Source organism: Balaenoptera acutorostrata, chromosome 1 (genome assembly GCF_949987535.1).
Source record: "Balaenoptera acutorostrata chromosome 1, mBalAcu1.1, whole genome shotgun sequence".
Taxonomy (NCBI): domain Eukaryota; kingdom Metazoa; phylum Chordata; class Mammalia; order Artiodactyla; family Balaenopteridae; genus Balaenoptera; species Balaenoptera acutorostrata.
This window is the reverse complement of record NC_080064.1, coordinates 111,719,495-111,732,158: the sequence shown is the minus strand read 5'-3', so window position 1 is coordinate 111,732,158 and position 12,664 is coordinate 111,719,495. Positions and strand designations below refer to the sequence as shown.

The window sequence follows — 12,664 nt, the reverse complement described above, 5'->3', positions numbered from 1 at the left end:
CTAGCAGACTGGAGCTAGACACTCCCTTTGCAGGCTTGATGAATCAAGAGCCCATGTGCCCATGTTGGAGAAGTTCACTTGGCAAGGAATTTCAGACATCCTCTAGGAACTGCAGGTGGATTCTAGGACCTGAGAGAGGATTCCATTGGACAGCCATCAAAAAGCTGGAGTTACGAGGAAATCAATCCTGCCAACAACCTGAATGAGCTTGGAAGCTGGCCACAGCCTGGCCAACATCTTGATGGCAACCTATGAGACGCTGAGCAGAGGACTCAGCTAAGGCATGCCTCAGACTCCTAACCCCTGGAAGCCATGAGATAACAAATATGCGTTATTTTAACATGCTAAGTTTGTTGTCACTTGTTAAACAACAATAGAAAATTAAACAGCATTTATTGCCAATGATAAAATGTGAACTTTTAAGCAAAATAATAATTTTGGAAGACATACAGTCTTGGTCATTTGATTAAACTATGAGCTTCACAACTTCCAACACTTTTTTTTTTTTTAACACCTTTATTGGAGTATAATTGCTTCACAGTGGTGTGTTAGCTTCTGCTGTATAACAAAATGAGTCAGCTATACAAATACATATATCCCCATATCCCTTCCTTCTTGTGTCTCCCTCCCACCCTTCTTATCCCACCCATCTAGGCAGTCACAAAGCACCGAGCTGATCTCCCTGTGCTATGCAGCTGCTTCCCACTAGCTATCTATTTTACATTTGGTAGTGTATATATGTCAATGCTACTCTCTCACTTCGTCCAAGCTTACCCTTCCCCTTCCCCGTGTCCTCAAGTCCATTCTCTACGTCTGCGTCTTTATTCCTGTCCTGCCCCTAGGTTCTTCAGAACCATTTTTTAAAAAAGATTCCATATATATGTGTTAGCATACGGTATTTGTTTTTCTCTTTCTGACTTACTTCACTCTGTATGACAGTCTCTAGGTCCATCCACCTCACTGCAAATAACTCAATTTCATTTCTTCCTTTTTTTTTAACATCTTTATTGGAGTATAATTGCTTTACAATGGTGTGTTAGTTTCTGCTCTATAACAAAGTGAATCAGCTATACATATACATATATCCCCATATCTCTTCCCTCTTGCGTCTCTCTCCCTCCGACTCTCCCTATCCCACCCCTCTAGGTGGTCACAAAGCACCGAGCTGATCTCCCTGTGCTATGCAGCTGCTTCCCACTAGCTATCTGTTTTACATTTGGTAGTGTATATAAGTCCATGCCACTCTCTCACTTCATCCCAGCTTACCCTTCCCCCTCCCCATGTCCTCAAGTCCATTCTCTAGTAGTTCTGTGTCTTTATTCCCATCCTGCCCCTAGGTTCTTCATAACTTTTCCTTTTATTTTTTTTAATTGAAGTATAATTGACATACAATATATTAGTTTCAGGTGTACAACATAAGGTTTCAACTTTTATATATACATTACAAGTTGATCATCACAGTGTCTAGTAACCATCTGCCACCATGAAGTTATTGCAATATTATTGACAATATTTGCTCAGCTGTTCATTACATCCCTGTGACTTATTTATTTTATAACTGGAAGTTTGTACCTCTTAATTCCCGTCACCTATTTTGCCTATCCCCTCAAACCCTTCCCTTTGGTGACCCCCAGTTTATTCTCTGTATCTATGAATCTTTCTGTGTTTTTTTTTTGTTTTTTTTTCAGATTTCACATATAAGTGAAATCATATGGTATTTGTCTTTCTCTGTGTGACTGATCTCACTTAAGATAATACCCTCTATGTCCATCCATGTTGCCGCAAATGACAAGATTTCATTCTTTATTATGGCGGAGTAATATTCCATTGTTTATGTATACACCACATCTTCTCTATCCATTCATCTATCGATGGACACTTAGGTTGCATTTTATCAATATATCTTAATGATCTGCTCTCCCTCAACTTTATGCTGACTTTTTGTCTCATATGGATTAACACCTTTTCCTTCTGAAACTTGCTTAAAATTTTCTTTCTCTTTTTTATTTGCTGCATTTACTTTCATGTTCTACTGTGAGAGGTACCGTGTGTGTGTGTGTGTGTGTGTGTGTGTGTGTGTGTGTAGAAAGAAAGGGAGAGAGAGACGGAGAGAGAGAGAAGGTGCATGTGTGCCTCTGTGTCAGTGCATATTTGTGTGAGTGTATTTTCATATGGGAGAGGGGGTGAAGATCACCCTCTCAGGCTCCTCCTAGGGCACACACTGTGGATGCTACTCTCCTTCCTGCTACAGCATTGGGGTCTTCATATTGGGGATTCAGTGAAAGAAAAAAAAAAGACTAAGTTGATTGAATCAGTGTGTGTGTGTGTGTGTGTGTGTGTGTGTGTGTGTGTGTGTGTGTTTTGTAATTTTGGGGATCTGTGTGTATGTCTCTCTGTGTGTGAGTGTATGGGTAGGTATGTGTTTGTGCATGTAGATGTGTGTGTCTCTGTCTGTGAGTGTGAGTGTTTAAGAGCTTGGCTCCATGTGTTGGGGCATCAGGAATGGAGGATGAGTGAAGAATAGATAATCATGTTGGAACAGGAATAATAATAATAATAAAGAAATAAGAACAGAATAAAGGCGATTTGGGTGCATGGACTCAGAGTCAGAGATGGCATGAAGCAGCCACCATCTACACTCAGATATGAAGAATATACTCAAGGGCAAGAAGACAGCCTTGCTCTAGCTCAGGCTGCTCAAAGTAACAGGCTCTGATGGCCTTGCCTGCTTTCCCAGTGCCAACCCAGCAATGCCTGTGAGTACAACCATCATAAACACACACACACACACACACACACACGTTCCTAGTGCTGAGATCAGGCACTTTCTGATTGCAGCCCTCACAACCAGCCCTCACTGTGTACCGTTCCTGCTTCAGGTGAAAGAAACTTGAAGAAAGCTGAGTAGGCCAATGACACACATAGTCAGCTATGGAGTTAAAAGTGATTTAATGGGGGCAGAGCAGGAAAGATTCACTTGATTCCAATGACCCCAATATCCCTCTTCAGATGAGCCCTGAGCAGCCAGAAGACTAGCTCAGCCAATGAGACTTTCAGCCTTATTCAAAGGCTCAGGAGCCCTCCAGACTGAGTGTGAGGAAAACTTTTTTAGAGGGTGCAAAGAGGGAGGGGTTATGATTCAGGGTGACAGCACGTTAATTGCAAATGGGATGCAGAAGTAGAATGGGAGAGGAGATTCAGCATCTGGTGGTTGGCTCCTCAAAGGCTTGGCTGTGGACCACATTACTTCTGCTTGGTCTTCTGCTGAGCCGGCCCTGGGATAACTGGTGAAGGACATGGCTCTGGAACTTTGGGGTGGCTGGGCTCTGGAACTTTGGGGTGGCCGGGCTCTGGAACTTTGGGGTGGCCGGGCTCTGGAACTTTGGGGTGGCCGGGCTCTGGAACCTTGGGTTGGCATGGCTCAGGAACCTTGGGGTGACAGGGCTCTGGCACTTTGGTGTGGCATGTCTCCTTGGTTTCAGGGACACATGGTTCCTGGGGTGGAGGCTGGCAGGGCTGTTTCACCTGCTGCTGCTGAGGCTCGTGGGGTGGGATGCAGGGCTGCTTCTGCTGGTAGGAACTCATGCTTCAAAGTAGGCTGGACCTAGAGACAGAAAAGCTGACTCAATGATTTGATTAAACAGAGAAGAAACCAAGTTAAATACCAAATAGATTTCATTTCAGTTCCCTTTAGATGAGAGAGCCTCTCCTACCCCCTAGCTATACATGAGAGTTAAAATATGCTTTGAAATTTCAGGGTCATTTCAAGAGGAGGAGCTTAAAGACAATTCATTCTGTTCCGTTTCAGTGGGATTCATTGGCTCATTCCTTGGCTCTGTTTCTTCCCAGACATGTCGTATCCCTCACTGACATGTACCCAAGATCACATATTAAGTCTTTTGAAAAGTGATAATGTAGAAACAACCACAGCATACACACCCCTAGTACCACACAGAGCACCTTGCGACTTATAGGATGACTCTACGTGAATCTGAGCTCCTATGACTTCACTCTGGCCTTTGCGTTCACCGTCCTCTCTGTAATGCTTCCCTTCCTATCTCTGTCTAAATACTCCTCCATCATAGCTCACTCATGTGCCATCACTGAGAGCTCTTCTTGAGCAGAGCTCCCCCAAACTGTCACCACCCTTACCTGCACCCCCCTACACCTGTCTTACCTACTTTGCATTTCATCTATGTGTGTGTACATGCGTTATCTTCCCTGCTAGGTTGTAAGTTTGTTGAGTAAGTTCTGTGACCATCTGATTCCTCCACAGTGCCTAGCATCATGCCTTAAATATAATAAATGCTGAGTAGAGGTCCATCTTATGAATTAAAATTTTTATAATAAGTTATCATAAACAGAGAGAATAATGGTGTTGATGAGTGTTTCCTGAGTCTGAGTTCTAGTTGTAACACTGTTACTAATTTACTATGGGAACTTGCACAGATCTGTCCCCTTCCCTGACTCCTAGTTCCACAGCTGTCCACTGAGGTGGCTGGCTTCACCAGCTCTAAGGTCCCTTCAAGCCCAAACTGTATTTCATTTAAAATAAAGATGTCCCAATATTCTCTCTCTCCAATTAATACCCTGTTTCAGGGTATTATTAATTATTAATGGCCCTTACTCATCTTTGCCTTTGTCCATTTTCCAACAGTGAAAAAATAAAAATTTCAAATGAATTCCAATCAGAGACTCACCTGGTACACAGAGAAGAATCGGTTGTCTGGTTGCTACTGTCTGATGTGAAGTCAACAACCAGCAGTCTTTTTATACAATGAATGAGCTCTGCCCCAAGGAAATACAATCACCCAGGGCCCCTCTGTTTTCATTCCTTATCTGTCAAACATGATTCACCCTATTCCTCTCAATTACCAGTTGGCTCAGCTTTTGTGATGAAAACCACCCACTTGGCTGTCTGACAATGATGTCGCTTGGGCCTGATTCCCACTGCCACCCTCTCCCTTAGACCCCAATATAGGGCTTGTGTTGGGGGATGGGTGAGCCATAGTGTTCCTGGAGGGTTTAATGAGTTAACTCTGGAGGGAGAGCTGAGTCCTTTTGTGGTCTTGCCACTTTCCTGCTCTCTTTTTCCTTGAGATGGTTGTTCCTCAAGTTCTGTGGGATGAATACATTTGAGCACATGAATAAGTGGGAAGGGAAGGGAGCAGAGGAGCTGAGGTGGGCACGAGTTGTCTGCCTTATAAAGGCAGGTGCTTGAGATCATGGAATTGACTGATTATAGACTCCTTGTCTGGAATATCCTAGGCCCTTATATCAATTCCTGCCATCTTTCTCCTAATTCCACTGAACTACACACATTTGGAATTACTTAATTATCACTCCCCCACCAACACCACGCCTTTCTGACTGGTTGCTAATCTGAGTAAACCTGCTTTGCTTTCACCAACCACACCCTCACCCCTCTCCTTCTTCAGAGATTTTCAAGAGCTAATTCCTCTTCTGGGATAAACTTTTCCCTCCACTCCACCCAGCCTTCTGGTCATGGCCCTTCCCTCTTTCCTAACCCAACCCTCTCTTCTCACCCTCACCTGAAAACCTGGAAGGCTTTTCTGTCTACCTTCACCCCAAGCCCATCCAAGGAGCCCTCAGGGATGAATCCTCCCCCACCTCTTGCCCATTTCCAACTCCAGACCCAACACCTGAGGATCTTGCTGGCTGCAATGTTTGTCTCCTCTCTCTCGCTCTGTATATTTTGGGAGCTTTCTGAGCATCAGAGCTGTGTCTGCTCAAAACAGTGGTGTTCCCATGGTAATACTTGTATCCTCATTCATTCAACAAACATTAATCAAGTCCTTAATATACACCAGTCATATCTCATTCTAGGAGCTATCCCAGTACGAAGACCCCTTCCCCTCAGCAGAGTAGGAACTCCCTAGGGCAAGGTACACAGCCTAGTTCACAGTCACTAGTTTGATGGATCTCAGAGACCCTCGCTCAGTCCACACTCCTCAAGTGATAACTGAGTTTGAGGACATGAGAGGTGAAATAACTCACCCAAGATCAAACAATAGACCCCATGAGAAAATGATTTCTAGACAGAAATCCTATGTTCACCTTTGTCCTAACCCACCCTTGCTCCTAATGCCTACAGAGGAAATTAAGTCCAGGAAGGAAAATGATTAAAGGTGGAAAGGGGCAGCTCAGCCTTCCTGGCTTGGAGCTCGGCCCACTCACAGGCCTGGGAAAGCATTGTGTGAGTGGCAATGTGAGGTCAGAAAGAGCCCTGCCTTTTGGGTAAGCCCTTAATATTTGCTAAGATGAATCCCCTTAGGTAAGAATAAAGCTGCTTAATGTTTGAGGTGGCTCTGGGGATAAATAGAAGGTATTTCCAGCACTGCTGAAAATAGGAGGGGACATGAGTTAGCATACATGGAAGTAAAGGACTCATTTAGTTTATCATCACTCAGTGGACAAGGGTCTGAGAGAGGAAGGGAAAGGCTGAAATGCTAAAATGCTTGTTTTGAACCAGATTGCTTTCACTCTGGAGGAAGTCCAGGGTGACATAGTGACAGAGCCTTGGTACCTTGAGCAGTAATAGCATTCAGGATGGCAGAAGGTGAGTAGCCTCTGAGCACCTGACCAGGTACACCTTCCCTCCATGATGGTTGGATCCTGAAGAGTCTCCTTGCCATGGACTTTTCTGGGGATGTAAGAATAGGGATCACCTGCGTCCTTACACTGACATTTTCCTCTGATCAACAACATGAAACTGAAGTCACTGCTTCAGAGTTGTCCTCAAAACACAATATGTTACTAGGTGTGGCTTTGGAAAATCCTGATCACCCTTAAAACCCAGGTGTGTGGATAGTTCCTCCTTCCCCTGCCCCCAGACACATACCTAAATATTTATAGAGCACCTGCTGGTTCCACAGGTGGTCACCTCTTATGACCTTGAGTCCTGGATGAGCCTCCCACTGTGTCCCTATAGCCATTGGTCCACATCCATCCTTACATGGCACCTGGTATGTAGTAGCTGCTCAGTGCTTGGCAATTGTAGAATAACTGACTGACTGAATGAATGAATGAATGGGTGAATGAATGGCATTATTTGATTTCTGAGAAGTCTCTCTCTTTTGGGAGGAGTTTAGAGGAAGAGTAAGGGCTCAGCAAAGGACAGACAGCTTCTGCTGCCTTCTCCACCCAATGTTCATTGTCAGTCAATTTAATGACTCGCCTCCCTCTGGGCTACTACTAGCACCATGACCACAGCTGAGCTCCAAGCCTCTTGCCTCAGTTTAGCTCCCCTCTGGGCTGGGACCAGGTCCCTCTCTTCACCCAAACTCCCTCTCAAAAGCCCCTGACAGAGGCAGCTCTGGGCAGAACCTGCTGCTGCATCTGGTAGGATTCTCAGCCTCAAGGAACCTGCTTCCTCCTCTCTGTCCTGTGGTGTCACCCAGCTTGTCTCAGGCCCTGTAGGATCTCAACTTAGCTCTGAAGCTGGGGTACTCTGTGCCCTCCCTGGGCCTTGGCCCTGGATGCAAAGGAATTTCCCTGTCACACAGTACCTCGCCCTGGCCAGACTCTCCTGCCTGTCTCGACTTGTGCTTCCTGTACCCCACCCCACACTGTTCTGGATCCCAACTCTGGAATTTTCCTTTGAACCCTGACATCATTCTCCCCGTTTGTTCATCTGAACCTCACCCAATGGGTGGTGTTAAGTATGCTCTCCTTTTCAGAGAAACTCTGTTTCTTCACCATCAGGGTTGGGTTAGCAGGTGAATCTGGCCCCACAAACTCCTCACATAAAGAAAGGGGAAACTGGGTGGCTTCTGATGGTAAGTATGTCTCCCAGAATTTCTCAACCTTTCACAGAATCCCCTTTTGTTAAAACACAGGAGGCTGCTGCTCTTCCCCAGTCAAAACCTGGCTCCCCTCTGGACCAGCTGGGGGATCTTCCCTCCACTAGCTCTGAGTGTGCCTGAGGTTCATCGCTCATGTACAGAGCAGTGAAGAGGGAGCCCTGAGCCTATGAACACAGTGGTCATGCCCTTCCTTTTCTGACTTAGGACACTCCCTCCTCCTTTACTTCTCCAAGTCCCAGAGCATTCAGAGACTGCCACACTGAATCCAAAAGCCAGTCATTTTACCATAGGAACCCATATTTAATATATGGTAACATTTGGAAACAAGTGAGAGTTTTACCATCACCCTCCCCCCTGACTACTTGTGAGGCGCTCAGGAGACCAGAATGTTGGCTGCACATTTCACACTAGGATGGTTAAAGGAAAACAAAGTCTCTATAACACACATTGTCCCCCATCTGAAAAAGAGGAGGAGAAAAAGAAGAAACACCAGATCCCAGGTGTTTAGAATCCTCCTGAACACTTTGACACAGCAGGCAGGAGAAGCGATATTTGCCAGCATGGATGCTGAGGTGGAGAGAGCACTGAAGTCTTAGCTCTGGAGAGCATCTACCCAACCCTGTCCTCGGGGGCAAGAGACAAAAGGGGTAGAGAAGGAACTCAGTCCAGGCTTCACAGCTTCTTTTTTTTTTTTTAATTGGAGTGAAATTGATTTAAAATGTTCTGTTAGAGGAGCTTCAAGATGGCGGAAGAGCAAGACGCGGAGATCACCTTCCTCCCCACAAATACATCAGAAATACATCTATATGTGGAACAGCTCCTATAGAACACCTACTGAACGTTGGCAGAAGACCTCAGACCTCCCAAAAGGCAAGAAACTCCCCACGTACCTGGGTAGGGTAAAAGAAAAAAAGAAATAACAGAGACAAAGAATAGGGATGAGACCTGCACCACTGGGAGGGAGCTGTGAAGGAGGAAAGGTTTCCATACACTAGTAAGTGCCTTCACGGGTGGAGACTGTGGATGGCAGAGGGGGGAAACTTCAGAGCCACAGAGCAGAGCACAGAAACAGGGGTGCAGAGGGCAAAGCAGAGAGATTCCCACACAGAAGATCAGTGCCGACCAGCACTCACCAGCCCGAGAGGCTTGTCTGCTCACCCGCTGGGGCGGGTGGGGGCTGGGAGCTGAGGCTCAGGCTTCGGTCGGATCCCAGGGAGAGGACTGGGGTTGGCTGCGTGAACACAGCCTGAAGGGGTTAGTGCACCACAGCTAGCCGGGAGGGAGTCCAGGAAAACGTCTGGAGCTGCGGAAGAGAGAAGAGACTTTTCCTTCCCTCTTTGTTTCTTGGTGCACGAGGAGAGGGGATTAAGAGTGCCACTTAAAGGAGCTCCACAGACGGACGCGAGCCACGGCTGTCAGTGCGGACCGCAGAGATGGGCATGGGACGCTAAGGCTGCTGCTGCAGCCACCAAGAAGCCTGTGTGCAAGCACAGGTCACTCTCCACACCTCCCTTCCCAGGAGTCTGTGCAGTGTGCCACAAGAAGGGTCCCGTGATCCAGGGAAAACTTCCCCGGAAGAACGCACGGCACACCTCAGGCTGGTGCAACATCATGATGGCCTCTGCCGCCGCAACGTCAGGTCAGCCTCTGCCACTGCAGGCTTGCCCCGCATCCGTATTCCTCCCTCCCCCTGGCCTGAGTGAGCCAGAGCCCCCGAATCAGATGCTCCTTTAACTCCATCCTGTCTGAGAGAAGATCAGATGCCCTCAGGCGACCTACACGCAGAGGCGGGTCCAAATCCAAAGCTGATCCCCGAGAGCTGTGGGAACAAAGAAGAAAAAGGGAAATTTCTCCCAGCAGCCTCAGGAGCAGCGGATTAAATCTCCACAATCAACCTGATGTACCCTGCATCTGTGGAATACCTGAATAGACAACGAATCATCCCAAATTGGGGAGGTGGACTTTGGGAGCGAAGATATATATATTTTTTTCTCTTTTTCTCTTTTTGTGAGTGTGTATGTGTATGCTTCTGTGTGTGATTTTGTCACTGTAGTTTTGCTTTTACCATTTGTCCTAGGGTTCTATCTGTCCGTTTTTTTTTGTTTTTCTTTTACTTTAAAAATTTTTTTCTTAATAATTTTTTATTTTAATAACTTTTTATTTTATTTTATTTTATTTTATTTTATTTATCTTCTTTCTTTCTATTTTTTTATCACTTTTACTCTGGCTGTGTGGATGAAAGGCGTCAAGCCAGGCGTCACGGCTCTGCCTCTGAGGTGGGAGAACCAACTTCAGGACACTGGTCCAAAAGAGACCTCCCAGCTCCACGTAATATCAAATGGCAAAAATCCTCCAGAGATCTCCATCTCACGCCAAGACCCAGCTTCACTCAAAACCCAGCACGCTACAGTGCTGGACACCCTATGCCAAACAACTAGCAAGAAAGTAACACAAACCCATCCATTAGCAGAGAGGCTGCCTAAAATCATAATAAGGCCACAGACACCCCAAAACACACCACCAGATGTGGACCTGCCCACCAGAAAGACAAGATCCAGCCTCATCCACCAGAACACAGGCACTAGTCCCCTCCACCAGGAAGCCTACACAACCCACTAGACCAACCTTAGCCACTGGGGAAAGACACCAAAAACAACAGGAACGACGAACCTGCAGCCTGCGAAAAGGAGACCCCAAACACAGTAAGTTAAGCAAAATGAGAAGACAGAAAAACAAACAGCAGATGAAGGAGCAAGGTAAAAACCCAACAGACCTAACAAATGAAGAGGAAATAGGCAGTCTACCTGAAAAAGAATTCAGAATAATGATAGTAAAGATGATCCAAAATCTTGGAAATAGAATGGAAAAAATAAAAGAAACGTTTAACAAGTACCTAGAAGAACTAAAGAGCAAACAAACAGAGATGAACAACACAATAAATGAAATTAAAAATTCTCTAGAAGGGATCAAGAGCAAAATAACTGAGGCAGAAGAACGGATAAGTGACATGGAAGATAAAATAGTGGAAATAACTACTGCAGAGCAGAATAAAGAAAAAAGAATGAAAAGAACTGAGGAAAGTCTCAGAGACCTCCAGGACAACATTAAGTGCACCAACATTCAAATTATAGGGGTCCAAGAAGAAAAAGAGAAAACGAAAGGGACTGAGAAAATATTGGAAGAGATTATACTTGAAAACTTCCCTAAGATGGGAAAGGAAATAGTTAATCAAGTCCAAGAAGCACAGAGGGTCTATACAGGATAAATCCAAGGAGAAACACACCAAAACACATATTAATCAAACTAGCAAAAATTAAATACAAAGAAAAAATATTAAAAGCAGCAAGGGAAAAACAACAAATAAAACACAAGGGAATCCCCTTAAGGTTAACAGCTAATCTTTCAGCAGAAACTCTTCAAGCCAAAAGGGAGTGGCATGACATATTTAAAGTGATGAAGAAGAACCTACAACCAAGATTACTCTACACAGCAAGGATCTCATTCAGATTTGATGGAGAAATTAAAAGCTTTAAAGACAAGCAAAAGCTAAGAGAATTCAGCACCACCAAAGAAGCTTCACAACAAATGCTAAAGGAACTTTTCTAGGCAGGAAACACAACAGAAGGAAAAGACCTACAATAACAAACCCAAAACGATTAAGAAAATGGGAAAAGGAACATACATATCGATAATTACCATAATGTAAATGGATTAAATGTTCCAACCAAAAGACATAGACTTGCTGAATGGATACAAAGACAAGACCCATATATATGCTGTCTACAAGAGAACCACTTCAGACCTAGGGACACATACAGACTGAAAGTGAGGGGATGGAAAAAGGTATTCCATGCAAATGGAAATCAAGAGAAAGCTGGAGTAGCAATTCTCACAGCAGACACTATAGACTTTAAAATAAAGACTATTACAAGAGACAAAGAAGAACACTACATAATGATCAAGGGAACAATCGAAGAAGAAGATATAACAATTGTAAATATTTATACACTCAACATAGGAGCACCTCAATACATAAGGCAAATACTAACAGCCATAAAAGGGGAAATCGACAAACACAATCATAGTAGGGAACTTTAACACCCCACTTTCACCAATGGACAGATCATCCAAAATGAAAATAAATAAGGAAACACAAGCTTTAAATGATACATTAAACAAGATGGACTTAATTGATATTTATAGGACATTCCATCTAAAAACAATATAATACACATTCTTCTCAAGTGCTCATGGAATATTTTCCAGGATAGATCATACCTTGGGTCAAAAACCAAGCCTTGGTAAATATAAGAAAATTGAAATTGTATCAAGTATCTTTTCCGACCACAACGTTATGAGACTAGATATCAATTACAGGAAAAAAATCTGTGAAAAATACAAGGACATGGAGGCTAAGCAATACACTACTTAATAACCAGGAGATCACTGAAGAAATCAAAGAGGAAATCAAAAAATACCTAGAAACAGATGACAATGAAAACACAATGAACCAAAATCTATGAGATGCAGCAAAAGCAGTTCTAAGAGGGAAGTTGATAGCAATAAAATCCTACGTTAAGAAACAAGAAACATCTCAAATAAACAACCTAACCTTACACCTAAAGCAATTAGAGAAAGAGGAACAAAAAAACCCCAAAGTTTGCAGAAGGAAAGAAATCATAAAGATCAGATCAGAAATAAATGAAAAAGAAATGAAGGAAATGATAGCAAAGATCAATAAAACTAAAAGCTGGTTCGTTGAGAAGATAAACAAAATTGATAAACCATTAGCCAGACTCATCAAGAAAAAAAGGGAGAAGACTCAAATCAATAGAATT

The 12,664-nt window shown here is 44.1% G+C and overlaps 1 protein-coding gene across 2 annotated transcripts; it reads right to left on the bottom strand.

The window, feature by feature from the left end:
• Positions 1-3,243: 3,243 nt before the first annotated feature.
• On the bottom strand, positions 3,244-3,585 carry SPRR1B (small proline rich protein 1B). 2 transcript variants are annotated; one of them, XM_007190118.1, is made up of 2 exons: positions 3,406-3,585; positions 3,244-3,348 (listed from the first exon to the last, which is right to left on the bottom strand). In XM_007190118.1, exons 1-2 carry the CDS (start codon positions 3,583-3,585, stop codon positions 3,244-3,246), a joined length of 285 nt encoding a protein of 94 aa, XP_007190180.1. The 2 variants fall into 2 exon arrangements, with proteins under 2 accessions (XP_007190180.1, XP_028024313.1); XM_028168512.1 differs by having other exon boundaries at positions 3,244-3,585.
• Positions 3,586-12,664: the final 9,079 nt, after the last annotated feature.

Coding starts and splice junctions, on each gene's coding strand:
- SPRR1B (XM_028168512.1), bottom strand. CDS start 3,585: ATGAGTTCCTACCAGCAGAAGCAGCCCTGCATCCCACCCCACGAGCCT.